Raw genomic sequence first — 11,822 nt, 5'->3', positions numbered from 1 at the left:
GCAACACAAAAGTCAACAATGGTGGGAAAAGAGATTCACATTTTGATGGATTTTTTTGTAACTTTATTTGAAGGGGTGTGCATAAGACTGACATGACCCGTCATAAACATGACATAACATCCGTCATGAACATAAAGAAGTCTTTATGAATGTCTATGACTGTTATCATGAAGTGTCATTCGGTAAATAATTACACTTTTAATGCAAAGTTGCTCTAAAAGTTGCACTGGAAGTCCATTAAAAATGCCAACTTTGCATGATTTTGTAAATTATGATAATTTAATGCAAAGTTGAAGGTGGAAACGTAACGGCTTTGATCGGCTCCTCTAAACCAAAACAACTCAAACTCAAACTCATCCAGTTCAGAGGTTTTTATTCTCTTGAGCCAAAAAGACAAAAACATTTTCCTGTATGAACCCCAGAGCAAAAGTGACATGTTTAAACACTGAAAACAGAATAATCCAGAGGAAACAGAAAAATTAGAAAAATCAAAGCAGCTAAAATTTAATTTGACTTTCAGAGAACAAATAAAAACATTAAAGCGGCTTTAAATGACCCCACTCCTGTCCGACGTTAAAAACCATGGAAACGTTCCAACCTCATGAAATGAAACATTCAAAATGAATCACCCAATAATCAATCAATCAATAATTCAAGTATTAACCATCTGAGTCGCACAGAGCTCAGCTGAAACTGTGGAAATGCTCCTTTAACCCAGGAGTTCAGGACTCCAGGTTCAAAACTATAAATACATCAGAGGAGCGAAACAAAGTGCAACAATTCCTCCATCCCTGATTGGTCCAGATTCCTCCGTCCCTGATTGGCCCAAACGGCTGCTGCGTCACAGCGTGTGCTTGACCGCTGTCACCGGCTCCCGCTTGTTCTGCAGATTCTGCTGCAGATCCTGCAGGAGGCGCTCTCGCTCCTCTGCATCCACCAGAATTTGCTGCCATGACAACAGAAACAGAAGAGTTGGTTTGAACAGAACAGAGTGTAAACACTGAATCCAGATCTTATTTCTGTTTTCCTGTAAAAGCAGATTAATCATCACTTCTCCAGTTCTCCTGAAGAACCTCTGACCTTTTCCTAGATTTCTCTTTTTCTGCATTTCAAACATACGACAGTGCATTTGTAGACAGAGAAAAAAGAAGTACATTTGTACCAACATTTTTAGACTAATCTCAGATATTTTCTAAGTCAAAATGTGTTTTTTCTAGAAAATTTCTGGAGATTCTGAGTTTCAAAAGTCAGAAATTTTCAACTTTACAAACTCAGAACTTCCCAAGTTTTCTATAAAATTTCTAAGATTAATATAAATTTTATGATTTTTTTTTTCAATTTTTGACTTTTCTAACCCAGAAATTTTTATGTTTTTTCTACATTTCTTTCATTGACATTTTCTTGAGTTTGAGTTTTTTGGCAGTAATTTACCCATCCATTTTTTTCTATCTACAATGGCTGTAATGTGCTGTCATACAAACACTTGGGAAAATAATTTGGCTTTTTGGAAGCAATAAAAAATATTTTAAAACTTTTTAAATCATTTTTATACAAGTTTCACGTTATGAAGTAAGGGTCAAAAATACTGAACTTTTTTCACAACATTCTAATTGTTTTAGTTGTGTTTTTAGTTTTAGTGCAGCGTTATCTGTAGGTCAGGGTGTAGTTCACGGCTGAGCCACCAGAGGGCAGAAGTGGATGTTGTGTTCTCTACCTCGATGAGCCGGTCTCTCTTCTGCAGACTCTCCCTCAGCAGGCGCTCCCGCCGCTCGCCGTCCTCTCTGCTCGTCCGTCGCTCTCTGTCCGTCTTCTTCTGCTGCTCCTCCGCCTGCCTCAGCTGCTGCTGGGCGTCCCGGAGCCGGGCCGTCAGCGAGCTGACCGTCTGGGCGTGGCTCTGCTGCTGAGCCTGACGGAGAGACGGAGAGGATCAGAGCCGCCGGCTGCAGCCAGATGGTGCTGAACCTTCAGCTGAATCTAAGCTGGAGAAGTTTTCACTTTTAGACTCTAGTTTATCAACGATTCCCTTCACACTGGTTTATTTGACTACAAAATGATCCAGCTTCATCCAGATATTAGCTCAGAAATAACCAGACTTTGTTTATATCTTATCAACCTTATTGCTCTTTTTTAAAATCTCATTCATTTTAATGGCTGAACAATCTGTGTCTCTGTGGCCAGCTGAGTGGAGCCCGACTGACCCGGATTCTTTCATCCAACATCCTGGAAACCTGATGGATGTTGTGGCCACACATTGAACACCCCTGAAGAAAAGGTTCACGAAAATGTGGATTCATCATAATCAATATTTTCATCCCAGTTTTAAGCAAATAGTTTTGTATTACATATTTTATTGGTTCTTATTCATGATTTAAGCTCCATTTAACTTTATCTTCTGGTTTTTAACATCTTTATATTTTTGCAGAGCATTTAGTGGTAAAATTATTCACTTCCTATTCATAAAGTACATAAATGTAAATCCACATAAAGCTGCAGGTTTGATCAGTTTCTGCCCGTCTGTCGGGTTTTAACACATTCAGAGTTTAGAAATGTTTAATGCTCGTCAACCTGCAGCAGTTCCTGCGACGCCTGCACAGCTGCACTCAGTTTGGTGACCTCTTCACACAAGGTGGCGCTGTTTTCCTCTGCAGTTTTCAGCCGAGCTGCCGCCTGCTCTTCACTTCCTGTCGACTGCTGACCAATCAGAGAGAGGAGAAGATTTAGAAGGTGTAGGATGAAAAACATAAAAACTATCCGTTTCCTGGTTTTACTGGTTTGAACTGCAACCAGAAGAACAGCAGAACGCAGCAGTTCTTAGAGATCGGACCGAGCCGCTCAGGTTCTGATAAGAACCCGGTGCTGAGAGCGATGACACTGCACTGTAAAAACACTAAATATTCACAACTATTTCTGTCTGGTTTCTACTGCAAATAGAAATATAGAACATTTCAAATAAAAACTAACTTTTCAGGAGCTGGTTTTCAGTCAACAGGTACCAGCTCCACCGGCCGATTATTTCACTCGAAGATTTTCATCAATATTAAGGAATTATTGACTTAAACCAGATGCCATTTCTCTAAAATAGAGAAAATAACAAGACTACAATGCTTGGTCTGGTTTTAGGTTTTTAAGGTGTAGAGAAGCAGCTCCTGGGAAAGGTCAGAGGTCATAGGTCATCTCCAGACCAGCTGAACTCCTGTCTGGTTCCACAGGGAGGACTGCAGGCTCCGCTCTCGGCCTCAGACGCTACAGGCCTTGGCCCGTCTCCATGGAGACGAACACAGACCTCCAGTGAACCGCAGTAAAGATGGAGGTTTGGACCAGAACCGGATCTGCTCACCGGGTGGTCCAGGCGCTGCTGGAGGTTCAGGATCAGAGCGTCCTTGTCCTTCAGGACGCTGGCGGCGGCGGCGTCCCTCCGTCTCCACAGCTCCTGCTGCGTCTCCGCCTCGTCCAGCCGGCGTTCCCTGTCCTCCAGAGACGCCCGGAGCTCCTGCAGACGGAACAAGGCTCAGCTCGGCCCAGACCAGCACGTCTAACAAAACCGTCTGTCCTCACGTTGACCACGTCCTGGCTGCTCTGCAGAACCGTCCTCAGCGTGTCCAGGTCCGCCTCACGGTCCCGTCCGGCTCGTCTCAGCGCCTCCACCTCCGCCGCCAGGCTCCTCTCCGCCTCAGTGGCTTCAGACCTCAGAGTCTCCAGGGCAACCTGCAGGACAGACGAGGACAAAGCATCAGGACGGATCAGCAGAGACATCTCACCTCCATCCTGGTCCTCTGGAGGCCGTCGGCTGATCCGTGTGACCTCCAGGTCGCAGCGACCCGCCGCCTGCAGACCATCGGCTGACTCGGCCTTGCGCCGCGGCAGCAGCCAATCAGACGACCTTGACTCTGACCTTGTTATCAGACAGCAGTTCCTTCAGCGTCTCCAGCAGCTTCCCAGTCAGCCGGGTTCCCAGTTCTGCTCCGGTTCCGCTCTCCACACACAGACCTCGGATCAGAACCAAACACTCCTGAGAGGCAGAAACACAGAAACACGTCCAGGTCACAGTTCTGTCCGCAAGCGCTTCACTCAGCGGAGAAACGGAAAACTTTCAAACAAAGAGGCTCAGAAGCAGCTGAGAAAACTAAATAAAGATATTAGATAAAACAGATCGTCTTTGTTCAAAAGCTGCTGGAAGGAAGAAATGTTTTCAGTCCCGATTTAAAAGAACCAGCAGTTTGTGAACGTCTCAGAGAGTTTGTTTCAATGTGAGGAGCAGAAAAACCAAACACTGGTTCTGGACTTTGTGGGCCAACAGCAGAACATTAAAATCCACTGTTTGACCAGGGAGCTAAAGACGTGACTGGAGATCAGGTTCTGATCCAGTGTCCCGGTGCTGGTTTGGACTCTGGCAGCAGAATCCAGATCCCAGCAGGATTTAACTGATCATGTGACCAGCCTGATCATGGTCACATGATCAGGCTGTCTGTGGATGTGCAGGCAGAGTGGAGGATGAGTGATGCTGTGGGCCGGTTTCTCTGGAACCGACCCACAGCATCAACCTGCAGACGGCTGCTTTCTGGACCAGTCAGCAGAAAAATCATCTCCTCTGAATGAACTCTCTGTTTCTTTCACTGCTGTTCATTCTCTCTAAAACCAGCTGAAAGCAGAGGTCAAAGGTCATCGGTCTGGCCAGGTCTGCCCACAATGAGTCAAACAAAGTCCTGTGTGGATCATTAACCCCCAGCAGCAGAAGCTCCGCCCCCTGCAGCTCCACAGCAAACAACATTCCTGTGGCCTCCGAGCCGGAGCGGAGGATCCACTGGATCCACCCGGCCGGCCTCACACACCTGGATCAGACGCTCCCGGCTGTGCAGGGCGTGACCGAGGCTCTGCAGCACCGAGGCACCGCCGCCCTCCTCCGGGGTCAGCTGGAGGGAGAGAAGAAGAACGGATTGATTTCAGAGAAAGAAAACAGGAAGTGAGGACAGGAAATCAACAACCTGCAGCAAATCAAAACTACAGTAAAACATGGATATCTGGTGGCACCTACAGAACCGGGCCACAACAAACCTATCCGCGCGTGTGTGTGTGTGTGTGTGTGTGTGTGTGTGACCAAACACTCAGAATGATTCACAGAGCCGTTAACTCAGCATCCATGCATGGAGTCAACATGAAGAATAAAGAATAAAAACAGACAGGCCAGGATTTTAAATTTAAATTGTAACGTAAATACTGACCAGTTTAAATGTGAAGGCTGTTTTTACAGATAAATCTGGGATTCTGCAGGTTTCAGAAACCCAAACTTTAGTGCCAGATTTAATTCATGTAAAGACCAAAAACAAACTAAGTCAAAGTGCCTGCTGCAACAGAAACGAAGGCAGACGTCGTCCGGCCAGCGGAGGTGGATTTCCACTTTAAGGGAAGTGATGTCACTTCCTCTCCAGTCATTTCCTACAGAGCTAGCATGATGAGGTCACAACCGCTAGCCGTCCTCGGCCAAGCGACCAATGACATTGAAGCATGTGAAACTTTGGGCTGTGAATGGTCGCTCTGTGTGTCCAACCCATCAGTTTGTTGAACACCAAAATGCTAACCGGCGAATTTCAGCAGCTAGCTACAGGAAGCATCAACCGGCCCAAATCACAGAACAATTTAAGACCCGTTATAAACGGACCGAAGGCCAAGTTCTATATTTTATAAAATTAAGACAATTTAAAAGTCTTAATTTTAGATACATGAATTTAAGACTTAAGTTTTTAAGTTAATTATGACTAAAATAATATATAACAACACATTTGGTGGCTGATTTTATTAGCAATCTCCCATCAACTTTCATGTTTTAAGTTCATCTTGAATCTGAATCTAACAGGAAACGTTTTCACTCCTCAGACCTTTAATCTGTAACGTTTTGAGTCAAAGCTCAGTGGAGGTTTGATGTTCCGGCTCATCCTGAAGGAAAACTCCAGCAGCTTTTTAACGCCTCATTCCCACAATAAAATGATATTTTCCCTGAATGAAAGCCATCGGTTATGAAAGCAGCTTCCTGCTGGTTTGAACCTGCAGCGGCTCGTCAGTCTGGCTGATCCGGTTCTGATCAGCTGAGGGGCCCCGGGGCCACAGCACCGGTCCGGGTGGATTCCTGCATGTGCACCTGCAGCTCTGACGACACGCCCTGCGCTGCTTTCACAGCGCCGTCCTTCACGCTGATTGCTTTATGAGGCTGTTTGCCAGCTGACTCCCATAAACCTGCTTTTCCAGGCGAATCAAAGAGCTGCTGACATACCAGGGCGGGACGCGGATCTATAATTAGAGCCGTAAACTGCAATGTTTGATCTGCTGAAACCACCTGGAAGAGGCACTTACTTCATAATGAAGCTGTGGGGCGAACGATGAACCTGTAACCTTCACAGAAACATCCAGAAATGATTCACTTTAACCGGAGCCGACCGTCAGAAGCTGAGCAAACAGAACTGCTGACAGGCGGAGGTGAGACGTGAGGAAGGCCGTCTCTGCTGTGGTAAAACATTTAGGATCACCATGAAAAGGTCAAAGGTCATCCTGCTCCTCAGTCATGTTTCCATAACTTTAGCAGCTTTTTCTCAGCCTTTCAGAAACGGATCTGTGTCTCGCTGCTTCAACACGTATTTTCTCTTTGTTTTGATATTCTTCTGCTTTCTGCTGTATGAACTTTTAATGTTTTCTGAACAGATTTTTGTAGAAAACCTGCTAAAATAAAAGTTAAATAAGCAAAATGTTCATCCAGTCAGATTACAAACAGTGAATTTTGCTTCAAAGACATTATTTCCAAAGCTCAGTTTGCTTCACAGTGAGTAAGTTGAGTAAATCAGGTGACGGTTCAGTGATCTCTGATCTCTTCAGTTGCTTTGGTTTCTTGCTTCAAATCTCCAGCATCAACATAACTAATCTCTGTTAATCTCTGTTAATCTCTGCTAATCTCTGCTAATCCAGTCTCCTTCAGAAAAGCAGATACATAAAGTGTGTTGGAGGTCAGTTCTTACTGAGCCCAGGTCCTCCGATCCGTTGACCTGATCCGGTCCGGCCCGTCTCAGCTCAGCCTCCAGGGTTCTGATCCGGGTCCCGGCCTGGTCCAGCTGGGCTCGGAGGTGCCTGACCGCACTCTGAAGTCGGCCAGTGCTGTTCTGAAATCACAGAGGTTCTGTTGGATCAGGCGGTCCAAACGCCAGAGGCTCTTTATAGTTTTGGTTAAAATGATAACTAATGTTTTTTTTAAATATTGATATAATAATAAATTACATTAAAAAGTATCAGTAATACTATTTTGGATCAATTGTTCTTTTATATTCCATTTATTTTCTTTATTTTAACACAGAAAACAGAAATAAAATGCTTGTTCTTTAAAAATAACATTTTCTATAATAGATATTTTATCAAAAATGATAAAAGTTTTTTTTTTTTTTTGAGAAATCAACGTAACATTAGCCGCGGTGGTGGGAACACGTCAGCTGAGCTTTTAGCTCATTTTGCTTCCCCTAAATCCATTTTTACAGATTCCAAAGTGCTAATTTACTGCTAAAGAGAAAAATTCACAGAAACGTGTCTCTGGAACCGGAAGCCAACAGCAGCCACGTCGTTCTGCTCCCCCATGTGGTTGTCAGCAGCTCACCTCTCGCTGCAGCGGCATGTACTCGTCCCTCAGCTCTGTCAGCACGTCTCCGTCCTCCTCCTCCATCTGACCTCCTCCGTTCTCCAGATCCCCAAAGATCAGAACCCGACTGACCCTGGGTGACGCCGGCCCGGGGTTTTTCCCGCCCTTCCGGCCCAGCACTGGGATCTTACTTCCAGACGGCGAGCCGAGCGGCTTCCCTTCGATGCTCCTCAGCTCTGTTAGCACAAAGCTAACCGCCTGGTCGCCCAGGGAACAGAACGGGTCGTTGCCATCCAGAGTGTCCAGCGAATGGAGGGACTCTGTGCGGGAAGGAGCCCGGAGCGAGAGGCTGGACCCGGTCAGGGACGGCGGGCTGGACCTGGGAACGCCGTGCCAGTGGAGCGGCATGCTCCGGGACTTGTCCCGGGTCAGCTCCAACGGGGATGAGGGCATGTGGCGAGGAATCCCGCAGACCGACTCGTAGTCTGAATCAGAAACCCGCAAAGAGTCGCAGCCTTCGCAGCCTTTGCCCTTCCGGCACCGCTTTCCGGTTCTGATGAAGTACGGACACGTGTCCCACCTCTCGGACCAGCACTCGTACTCCGACAGAGCCATGTTGTTCTTCAGCATGTCCCGGTAGCCCTCCCTCTCCGCCTCACTGTCCTCCTCGCTGGCGCTGCTCCGGCTTCGGAGCTCCTGCGGGTGTCTCTGCCGGTAGTTCTGCCGGACCCACTGCCTGATCTTGTCCCGCTCCTGGGTCAGCTTCTGAAGCCGCTCAGACGAAAGAACCCGGACCCGGGCGATCACCGTGTCGAACTTGAACACTCGCTCCAAAGCGGAAACACATTTGCCGCACACAAACTCTCCGGTTCTGCCGTTCCTCGGTACAGACTGTCCCAGAATGTGGGTCAGAACAGTCAGAATGTCCACAGACTTGGACGGGGAGCTCAGGGACACCTGGGACTGGGACAGAGACCCGGAGGAGCCCAGAGACAACGTGCTGCCTGTGAACAAACAACAGATTTATTTCCTGAACGTGGAGCAGAGATGCACCGATCCGATATCGATATCTGTATCGGTTCTGATCCTGAAAAATTTCTAGATCGGGTAACAGAGCCGATGTGTCTGATCCATGAGGGCAGATCTATCCAGTCTAATTCTATGCTTTGTGCACTGAGCGATGTCATGCTTTGTTATTTATTTTGGATTATATTTAGAATTCATAACTGTGTTTTCTTAGACATTTGAAAGAAAGTTTGTAGATGTTTATTTTTACGACTGGTTGTGAATCTCTTGATTTGATCAGATTCTTTATTATTTATTTTCTATTGGCTGTTCTCCGGGCTGAACAGATTAAAGTTGTTCTTACATTCTGACCAGTTTGTGAAGCTACTGGTGTATTAACCTGAGCTCAACTGGTGCAGAGTTATTAAATAAATCTGTAGTTCAGAATATTTATGTCTGCGGTTAAAAAAGAAATGAAGTCAGTTCAACTGTTTCTCTGTATCGGATCGGTATCGGCCGATACTAAACCTCAGGTATCGTATCGGTGCCTCCCTGGCATGTCTGTTTTCTCCAGACTCACCCCAGGGACTGCTCTGAGTGGACCGGGTCAGGCTCCCGCCTCTCACTGACCCGGTTGGGGTCCCGGGCGGATTGTTCCTCCTGTTCTGGGCCGCAAACAGCCATCGGCGTTGGTTTCCCTGGAGACTACCGCCGCATATTCGGCAAAGCTCGTTCTTCCTTGTGCTGGACATCGTGGAGCGACAAATTTCAGGGTCCAACAAATATGGAGACTTCTCTGTGGATTTAAGCAGAATTTACCGAATCAGTCGACATCAGAACCACGATGCCAAATGGACCAAACAAAACCGCGTAAACTGGTTTCTTCACACAGCAACATTTTAAAATTGTCAGTTGATTTTCAAAACCTGAGAGACGCATAATGTTAAAAATCACAGATCTAACAAGTATGACACATTGCACGACATCACACGTCGTACAATGTGTGATGTCAACCCACACACACACACACACACACACACACACACACACACACACACACGGCAGATGCAGAACCTCTTGAGACCAAACATGAGTTCAGAGTAAACAAACAGAACCAATGACGATAGTTTGGCGATGGATAGATTATGTTATTTTATAACATAATCTTTGGAGCCATTCAGAAAACCGCGGTGCGATTAAGATCGTTGAAAACGAGTCAAAATCTGAATTACTACTGAACTAATTTCAGAAGAATTCAGGATCCTGTTTGTTCAGTTCTGGCCCGTGTTTCAGGTCCAGCGATTCATGAGACATCGTCAGTATCAGAATCGGACGAAGTTCACAATATTTTAACATATCGGTAAAAGAAACTGGGCCAACAAACAATGTTGATTTTCAGGAATGATTTATACTGAAACACAGAAGTACTGTCAGCGGAGCGATCACTCTGTCATGGAAAGAACAGGGAAATTTAAATAATGTTGGTAAATATGGGTTAACAACCACAACAGCAACTTAAGTATTGAATATAAACATCAGTGTAAACCATCAGATCAGCTCATCTCGATTCAGGATTAGAAATGAAGGTGGACTAAATCTAGAGCTTCATATCTGAGCTAATCTCCATCAAATGACAGATCAGAGCAACGGGCTCATTTAACCTGAAACTGATCGTTTGCTGGAAGGAAAACCTCACCATCAGCCTGAAGAGAACATTGAACATTGACACTGTAGTGAAGACCAAAAAGCATGTTTGACATTTAACTTTCATCTAAAGACCGATGCAAAGTTTTCAGATAATCCTGTTTTCTTTTTAGACCAGCGACACAATCCCAGAAAGCAGGAAGCTGCAGAAAGCTTCAGGGCTTTCTGCAGGTTCTGGGTTCCAATCCCAGTTTCCTAACACAATCTAAAAACATGGACAAATACGAAAGGCATCAACAGAACCCAGATCAGACTGATTTTATGTCTCAGTTTATCAGAAAACTGCTTACTGTGAGCTTCAGGGATCTCTGCAGACCCGCTGCTGGAATTGGACTGAGCCGTTTTCCATAAAGGAGCTGTGAGTTGATGCTGGCAGCTGGAAAACTCACAGAGGGAATGCTGACATGGGCTCAGACTCCCGGCTCCCCGGTCGCTTCCTGGATGTTCGAGCCGCTGCAGGATGTTTTCCCCGCAGGGCGGGACACGTCGTCCTTAGCCACGCTGTCACTGACTCCACAGCCCGGCGGACTGGACCAGGCTGTCCACGGTCCGGACATGAAACCATGAGCTCAGGGCGGAGACATTTAAAGCCACACGTTCCTGAATCCCGAAAGGAAACTCTGGAAACGGCTGAACTCTCCTCTATATCTGCTGCTATTTATAACCCACAGCGGCGCAACCCGGTCCGGTTCGGTTCGGTTCGGTTCCGGTCGCTCTAACTGCTGCAAACCTTCACAAACACATTCCCTGCTTTTATTTTGAAGCGCAGCGGTGAACTTACCTTTGAAGTGGTCCCGAGGACTCACGCGCTCAGCCCGGGATCAAAGTTTTAGTGTCCGCGCGAGGGTCGGAGAGTCTTCATCACACATGACGTCAGGAGGGAGAGGAGAGCAGGAACACGGTCTGAGCAGAACCGAGAGCCGCGGGACAAATCTGGACCTCCGGAACCGACCGAAGAGGAGCCGCGTTTCGACACACCGGAGCTGACAGGGAAGGGAGGGGGAGTCACCTTACTGACGTCACTGGTCACACCTGTCGGAGCAGGAGCGCTCACGTGTTCAAATCTCAGCTCCACATGGACACGCGCGTGCTTGTGACTGTAAATATTACTTTCAACCTTTCTTTTTGTGTATTTTATATCATTTATCTCTCATGATAACTTTTTAGTCAAATATCGTTTCCAGTTTTATCTGCTTTACCTGCAGAGGATTTATTTGGAACTAGAAAGAATATACATTTTGAAAAAAAAGATTTTGATTTAAAACTATTAAAAATTACAACCACACTTTTTGTCACAGCACGATCATCTGACGACCTGTGTGTTTTCATCATACAGGATGATTTGTGTCTGATCGAACAGAATCAGTAACGTCCAGCCCTCGTCGGTTTGCAATAGAAAATCAATGTTGTGTCTCTGACTGATCATGTCTGAAGGACAGAAGAGTCACCAGGCTGCAGAACAGAGCTCAGGATCTCACTTTTTATTGCTGTGCATCAGGAGATT

The 11,822-nt window shown here is 46.1% G+C and overlaps 1 protein-coding gene across 3 annotated transcripts; it reads right to left on the bottom strand.

The window, feature by feature from the left end:
- Positions 1–356: 356 nt before the first annotated feature.
- On the bottom strand, positions 357–11,458 carry LOC106950213 (uncharacterized). Of its 3 annotated transcripts, none has more exons than XM_015036910.1 (11): positions 11,100–11,458; positions 9,195–9,410; positions 7,628–8,613; positions 7,002–7,142; positions 4,830–4,910; positions 3,893–4,009; positions 3,556–3,705; positions 3,338–3,490; positions 2,566–2,691; positions 1,715–1,906; positions 357–946 (listed from the first exon to the last, which is right to left on the bottom strand). In XM_015036910.1, the coding sequence occupies exons 2-11, from the start codon at positions 9,364–9,366 to the stop codon at positions 842–844; spliced, it is 2,223 nt and encodes a 740-aa protein (XP_014892396.1). In that variant the 5' UTR covers positions 9,367–9,410; positions 11,100–11,458; the 3' UTR covers positions 357–841. The 3 variants fall into 3 exon arrangements, with proteins under 3 accessions (XP_014892396.1, XP_014892398.1, XP_014892397.1); XM_015036912.1 differs by having other exon boundaries at positions 2,566–2,688; positions 11,100–11,457; XM_015036911.1 differs by lacking the exon at positions 11,100–11,458 and adding an exon at positions 10,609–11,068.
- Between the last annotated feature and the right edge of the window lie 364 nt (positions 11,459–11,822).

Source organism: Poecilia latipinna, unplaced genomic scaffold (assembly GCF_001443285.1).
Source record: "Poecilia latipinna isolate Pla-1442-1.1 unplaced genomic scaffold, P_latipinna-1.0 Scaffold385, whole genome shotgun sequence".
NCBI lineage: Eukaryota > Metazoa > Chordata > Actinopteri > Cyprinodontiformes > Poeciliidae > Poecilia > Poecilia latipinna.
Note: the sequence above shows the minus strand (reverse complement) of the source record. Positions and strands in the feature narration are given on the sequence as shown.

Excerpts from the sequence above, each read along its gene's own strand:
- LOC106950213 (XM_015036910.1), bottom strand. The coding sequence starts at position 9,366 with ATGTCCAGCACAAGGAAGAACGAGCTTTGCCGAATATGCGGCGGTAGT. Across the intron at positions 8,614-9,194 it reads CACTCAGAGCAGTCCCTGGG|GCAGCACGTTGTCTCTGGGC; the intron begins GTGAGTCTGGAG and ends GTTTGTTCACAG. Across the intron at positions 1,907-2,565 it reads CGTCGCAGGAACTGCTGCAG|GCTCAGCAGCAGAGCCACGC; the intron begins GTTGACGAGCAT and ends TCTCTCCGTCAG.